This window comes from Barbus barbus (genome assembly GCF_936440315.1).
Source record: "Barbus barbus genome assembly, chromosome: 9".
Taxonomy (NCBI): Eukaryota; Metazoa; Chordata; class Actinopteri; order Cypriniformes; family Cyprinidae; genus Barbus; species Barbus barbus.
Genome location: NC_136737.1, coordinates 3,060,888 through 3,068,077, shown reverse-complemented (window position 1 = coordinate 3,068,077; position 7,190 = coordinate 3,060,888). Strand labels below are relative to the sequence as shown.

General features: G+C 37.9%; 1 protein-coding gene across 1 annotated transcript; it reads left to right on the top strand.

The window, feature by feature from the left end:
* Window positions 1-296: 296 nt before the first annotated feature.
* LOC306875189 (uncharacterized protein) lies at window positions 297-2,415 on the top strand. The gene is made up of 2 exons (XM_079425646.1): window positions 297-1,567; window positions 1,785-2,415. The coding sequence occupies exon 1, from the start codon at window positions 586-588 to the stop codon at window positions 1,504-1,506; it is 921 nt and encodes a 306-aa protein (XP_079281772.1). The 5' UTR covers window positions 297-585; the 3' UTR covers window positions 1,507-1,567; window positions 1,785-2,415.
* The last annotated feature ends 4,775 nt before the right edge of the window (window positions 2,416-7,190 follow it).

Sequence of the window (7,190 nt, the reverse complement as noted above, 5' to 3'; positions counted from 1 at the left end):
CCCCGCCACTTAGACAGCCATCGGAAAAGACCACTGGAACCAGCTGAGCCCTTACAATCTGACTTGCTGCAGTTTGGAATTGAACTGCTGGTTTGTTTGGCCAGAGGAGAATTGGCCCCCCGACTGAGCCTGGTTTCTCCCAAGGTTTTTTCTTCATTCTGTCACTGATGGAGTTTTGGTTCCTTGCCGCTGTCGCCTCTGGCTTGCTTAGTTGGGGACGCTTCATTTCCAGCGATATCATCAACCTGATTGCAAAGACACTATTTAAACTTATTGACACATTATTTTCCTTTTTTGATATTGTGCAGTTGCTTTGACACAATTTGCATTGTAAAAAGTGCTATATAAATAAAGGTGACTTGACTTGACTTACTGCGCAGACTTGGGCTCCAAACGAATCTCTACTGCACAGACTCGGGCTCCAAACGAACCTCTACTGTGCAGACTTGGGCTCCAAACGAACCTCTACTGCGCAGACTCGGACTCCAAACGAACCTCTACTGCGCAGACTCGGGCTCCAAACGAACCTCTACTGCGCAGACTCGGGCTCCAAACGAACCTCTACTGCGCAGACTCGGGCTCCAAATGAACCTCTACTGCGCAGACTCGGGCTCCAAACGACCCTCTACTGCGCAGACTCGGGCTCCAAATGAACCTCTACTGCGCAGACTCGGGCTCCAAGCGAACATCTACAGCGCAGACTCGGCCTCCAAACGACCCTCTACTGCGCAGACTCGGGCTCCAAACGAACCTCTACTGCGCAGACTCGGGCTCCAAATGAACCTCTACTGCGCAGACTCGGGCTCCAAGCGAACATCTACAGTGCAGACTCGGGCTCCAAACGAACCTCTACTGCGCAGACTCGGGCTCCAAACGACCCTCTACTGCACAGACTCGGGCTCCAAACGACCCTCTACTGCGCAGACTCGGGCTCCAAACGACCCTCTACTGCGCAGACTCGGGCTCCAAACGACGCTCTACTGCGCAGACTCGGGCTCCAAACGACCCTCTACTGTGCAGACTCGGGCTTCAAACGACCCTCTACTGCGCAGACTCGGGCTCCAAACGACCCTCTACTGCGCAGACTCGGGCTCCAAACGACCCTCTACTGCGCAGACTCGGGCTCCAAACGACGCTCTACTGCGCAGACTCGGGCTCCAAACGACCCTCTACTGCGCAGACTCGGGCTCCAAACGACCCTCTATTGCGCAGACTCGGGCTCCAAACGACCCTCTACTGCACAGACTCGGGCTCCAAGCGAACATCTACAGTGCAGACTCGGGCTCCAAACGAACATCTACAGCGCAGACTCGGGCTCCAAACGACCCTCTACTGCACAGACTCGGGCTCCAAACGACCCTCTACTGCACAGACTCGGGCTCCAAACGAATCTCTCATATGAAGAACAGAAAGTCTTTATTGTCATTGTATAGTGCAAAAAACAATGAAATTTGGAAACTCTATAACTGCACACACCATCTTACTAATGACATATATGTTTATTAATATACAAATAAATCTTACAATGATATCCCAACAAACAAATGATCTGAATGACACAGTTGGTGTAGGAATTGTTATTGAGCAGCAGGTGGCGCAGTAGAGCACTGAGTCAAAAGCTTCGAAGCATCAACGCAGTTTGTTGTAAAAGCCTCACTGCTTAAGAAACTGCAGCACATTCCTACCAGGAAGTGAGAAGTTGTTGGATCGCTATACTCGCTGACAGACTTAACTTTCAACGAGGGGTAAAACAACAGAAACACTGCGTGAGTCTTCAGAGGGAGCTCCGCGAATTATTTAGAGTACACACACATACATACATTCATTACTTCGGTTTTCTGTCTCAAGTGATGCAGTTCATTAGAGACAGCTTATCACATATGACCAATCATCAGTGGATGCTTATTCTGTTTCAGTTCAGAACTCATTATCATGGCCATAGCCATGCAGGGTTTGAACATTAGTGAGATGAGACAGAGATGTAGATGTTTGTGAAAGATGTTTTCTGTTTTGAAAGGATGAACACTGTAAAATTATACCGTAGGCTATTTATTGTATTGTTAATACTTAGGGGTGAACAATTTTATCAGTCGTTTATTATTCATACAATAATCCATATTACTGTTATAGATTTCATTAATAAGTCTTATGCTCTTATGAATGTTTTTAGCATGACTGTGAAAATGTAATGACTATACTGAATAAAATAGCATAAACGTCTTCATGGCTAGTGTTTGCACATTTCATTTCATTCTGTAACCTACTTATCTGTGTATAGTGTTAAATGCTACTGTTTTTGGCAGCGTTGATCAAATGTCTGACAGATAATCATGATTTTTTTTTTGCGTTTCTTTTACTGAATGTGGTATCCTGTCAGTAATAACCTGTCAGTGGGCTCTTTTGATTACTGTCAGTTTAAGTGCCGTGATGCAGTGTTGCCATATATTGCTATTTAAACAAATAAAAACTGAAAAATAAATAAAAAATAAACCAAGGTAAGGATATTGCTGACCCTAAACTGAAACGTCTCACTTTATTAACATTATAAAGTGTCAAATTAAGTGGAAAAGTCAAGTCCAAAAACGGCTATAATAGCTGGATCTGGCAACACGCCAGCCCTCACTCCGCCAGTAATATCTCAGAGATCATTTTCTTACCACAGATGCTAAACATTCCTGCAAACTGTCTAAACTTAATCATACATGCAGACAATCATATGGTGATCTCATAGCTGGCTACGGGAGAGGTGGGATGTCTGTAATTATGGAAAGCCCCAAAAACAATTAATATTTCATGGCTTTAAGATGTGACTACAATTATGAAATTATGCATTAATGATGCAAGAAAAGTCAATGGAAAACAATAATGACAATAAAAATGTAATATCCGAAGCAAATATAAGCCCTAAAAAAGATATTAATATTTCATTTTAAATGTCACTAAATTTATGAAAGTATTCATTCGTAATGCAAGAAAAAAGACAACAAAACTGATCAATAAGAGTTTAATACTTGAAGCAAATATAAAGTAAAAGACAGATCTCTCTCTTTATTGACTAACAAGATATAAACCATCTCAAGTGAATAAAAGTGAAGATGGATCAGATGCAAACCTACATGACAGAATATCTTACTCCTGCATTTTGTAAAACACACCCAAAGCAGAAAAATAAGATTCAAGATTTTTATTTGTCACATACACAATTATACAGAGTATAACCAGCAGTGAAATGTAGGTAAAGCTCTGCTGAAACCCGGGAATTTCTGCAATATACTAATTGTTTTAAAAACAACAGTGAAGATGAAATGAAATATAAATCAGCCTCTTTTTCATCTTAATGAACAAGAACATGTTGAACCTGTAAAAAGCTTCTACAAATATGCATTAGAAGAACATTTTGAACATAAAATGAAACTCGTAATAAAGCATAATAATGTAATTTATATCATAAAGCAAAATTGTACACAGTAATAAAATGTAGATATTGTTCTTTGGGGAGGAACTCCATCTTTGAGTTGATCTGAATCTCACAGAAACTGCTGGTCTTGAAGATGAACTTTATTCACTGTGACATTTAGATGATGTTTCTTATGACAGATTAATATGGAAGAGATGCGGTGTAGCACTTGAAGGCACTGAACCTGACGGTAAACTACTTACTGTGATTGTTTATTTTATGACTCTGTAGAGAAGAAGAATGAGTGAAACTCTTCCCGCATGCAGTGCAGTGATACGGTTTCTCTCCAGTGTGGATCCTCTCATGTGTTTTCAGGTTTCCTGGCTGACTGAATCTCTTGTTGCAGTGTGAACACTTGTAAGGTTTCTCTCCAGTGTGGATCATCTCATGTGATTTCAGGTTTCCTGGCTGACTGAATCTCTTGTTGCAGTGTGAACACTTGTAAGGTTTCTCTCCAGTGTGAATCCTCTCATGTGATTTCAGATGTGATGACTGACTGAATCTCTTGTTGCAGTGTGAACACTTGTAAGGTTTCTCTCCAGTGTGGTTCCTCTCATGTGATTTCAGTTCTCCTGACCGACTGAATCTCTTGTCGCAGTGTGAACACTTGTAAGGTTTCTCTCCAGTGTGGATCCTCTGGTGCCGTTTCAAATCTTCAGCTGCAATAAAAGTCTTCTCACACTCAAAGCACATATATTCTCTCACACCAGTGTGTATTTTCTGATGTAGTTTTAAATTCCTCAATTGTGAAAAACTCTTTCCACAGAAAGAACATGAATGTGGTTTCTCCTTTGAATGAACTTTCAGGTGCTCCTTCAGGCTGGAAGCCCTCAAAAATGTTTTTCCACATTGATCACATTCATGCAGTTTCTCTCCAGTGTGGATGATCATGTGGTCCTTAAGGGTTGATGATTGTGTGAAACTCTTCCCGCACTGATCACATGTGAATGGTTTCTCTCCAGTGTGGATCCTCATGTGTCTCTTGAGATTCTGTTTGCATGTGAAACTCTGTCCACACTGAGTGCAGGTGAAACTTTTCTTGTCTCTTCTTTTCAGTAAAGAAACTCTTTCAGTCTGTGAGCGAGTTTTTTCTACAGTTTTGACATGATGTTGTTTCTCCTCCATTAGACCTGAAATTAAAGTTAAAATAGGTTACAATATAATTAAATAATAAAAAATTCAGAGAAATGTGAAGTGAAAGCAGTTAATGACTACACCAAATTATAATCATTTTGTGACAGTTTTACAAAATAAGATACAATAATCTATATTAGAAATACAGACTCTAATCCAATGTTTCTGTAGTGAGAACTATTCGATGCTTGATCAACTCCACAATTATAATATTATATTATAAACATAATATTAGCATTAATATACTGTAATAAAAACTTATGTAATTAATAACTATTTTAAACTAATAAACTGACCAATATTTTTCGCTGTTACAGCATATTTTTAATTCAATTTCTTCCTTTTTAAAACAAAAGCATTTATTTTTTTAAATAGGTAACATCCAGGAAGTGACATAATTTGAAAAAAACAAAACAAAATTTAATTAATTATTTTAAACTAAAACTGGCCAATATTTTTCACTCAGCACGATTTCCATTTATTTTGTCCTTTTTAAAGCATTTTCTTTTTAATAGCAACATCCAGGAAGTGACATCATTTGAACGTTTGAGTTTCAGTCCCTATTTTGAACCCTGGAGATAGAAAGTCTCCCTTATATTATTAATTGGCTTAATTTTTTACCGCTAAATCTGATGAACTGCTGATAACTTTAAATGTTCTTCAGTCTCACTGATGAAGGATGAAGAATAAACACCAACCTGTTTGTTCTTCAGTGTGTTTCATTCTGCAGGGTTCTGGATCTCTCATGTTCTCTCTGTCCTTCAATAAACTCTGTCTCTGCAGATTTCAATTCTTCCTGATGCTCTGATGCTCGTCTTCACTTGTAGACTGATGAGAATATTCCAGCATTTATTGCTGAACTGCAGTGGGAGGAGCTTCACTGAAGGTGTGATTGTTGTGGGAGGAGCTTCACTGAAGATGTGATTGTTGTGGGAGGAGCTTCACTGAAGGTGTGATTGTTGTGGGAGGAGCTTCACTGAAGGAGTGATTGTTGTGGGAGGAGTTTCACTGATGGAGGAGCAGATCTGCCAAAGTTTGAGAGTTTGTTTTTCTACTAATTCACATATTAAGCATTTATGTTTATCTGGTATTTACAGTAAAGTATCTGAATTTTCATACAAATTTAAACATGCATTTCTGTTTTGTCTCTAAGATTTCCATTTAATATTTGCACATATTAAAAAGTTAAGAAAAAAAGTCAAAAGAATAAATAGAAGTACAGTTATGTAACCAATAAAAAAAAATCAGTGTTTCCATAATTCCTTCCATTTGAGTTAGAATTGTTGTTCATTGGCTTTTAGTTTTGTGTTGTTTTATATTAAATATAATCTAACACAGACTAATGATGAAATAAATGCTGTTAGGACGTTTGTGTCTTGTAGATATCATAATAGTAACTGCATAGTTCAAGTCTGATGAGAAGAATTAAATTAACTTTAACTGGCAGTTTACAGGAGATCTGTATAATATGAGCTAAAAACAGGATCTATTATCATGAAATAGAGGATTTTCAGCAGCTCTGAATCTGATCTAATATTGATGAGCCTCAGACTATAAACACTCATTAAACAAGTCATTCAGGATCAGCTGATCATCTCACTTTATTCTGAGTATAATATTCTGAGTTCTTTCCATTAGAAATACAGAGCTCTATTGAAAAACATACTTCTCACTCTGACATGACTGACACACTCATCTTTACAGTTTCTGTCTGCAGTCCTATTCAAATATAAAAACATAAAGTAACTACATCTATTTTTATTTTACAAACATAAATGTAAAAAAAGAAAGAAAGCTAAATAACATTAAAATCTCATCAGCGAGTCTTGAGGTTTATTTCTATTAATTTCCCTCACAGATTCATACTTCAGCTTTTGACTCCAAACACTGAAACAATCAAATACACGAATGTACAGAAAACAAACACTGGAAGAACATGAAAAAAAATAATTCCATGCATCTCTATGAAGAACATTAACACTGACTCCATTAGTAAAACACTACAGATCAATCATTGCTATAATTGTCGTCACACATACAACACATCTAACACACAGTAGATTTTCTCTTTATATACTCTTTACCAAACAGTTACAATCATAGAAAAGATATTACTTTCATTATATTTTAATAACCAACATACAGGAGTGAGCAAAAAGACACTCTTACCCATTGTAGCTTCACTCGTTTTCTGATGAACTATTCTTCTTCTTCTTCTTTTAGGATTTAATGGCGGTTGGCAAACCAACTTTAAAGGTGCATTCCCGTCACCTACTGGAAAGGAGTGTGAAGCGCACAATGAATAGGAAGATTAGAAACAAAAACTACTTATTCAAAAAAAAAAAAAAAAAAAAATACAAGAGAGAAACCGGTATCCCATATGCTCTTAATCAATCCTGTTTGCTTTAAATAAAGAACTAATTTGCGATATATTCTTGATTGATTATGTCCATCACCTAACAAATCCGGGATTGACAAATCATTTATTTCCAAATATCTTAAAGCTTGACTCTCTTTCATAAGCCTCACATTTTATCAGTACATGTTCTACATTTTCTGTTAACCCACATTTGTCACAATTTCCATTTTTCTGTTTTCC

What these genes read in the sequence shown, in the direction of transcription:
- LOC306875189 (XM_079425646.1), top strand. Translation starts at nt 586, where the DNA reads ATGAACCTCTACTGCGCAGACTCGGGCTCCAAACGACCCTCTACTGCG.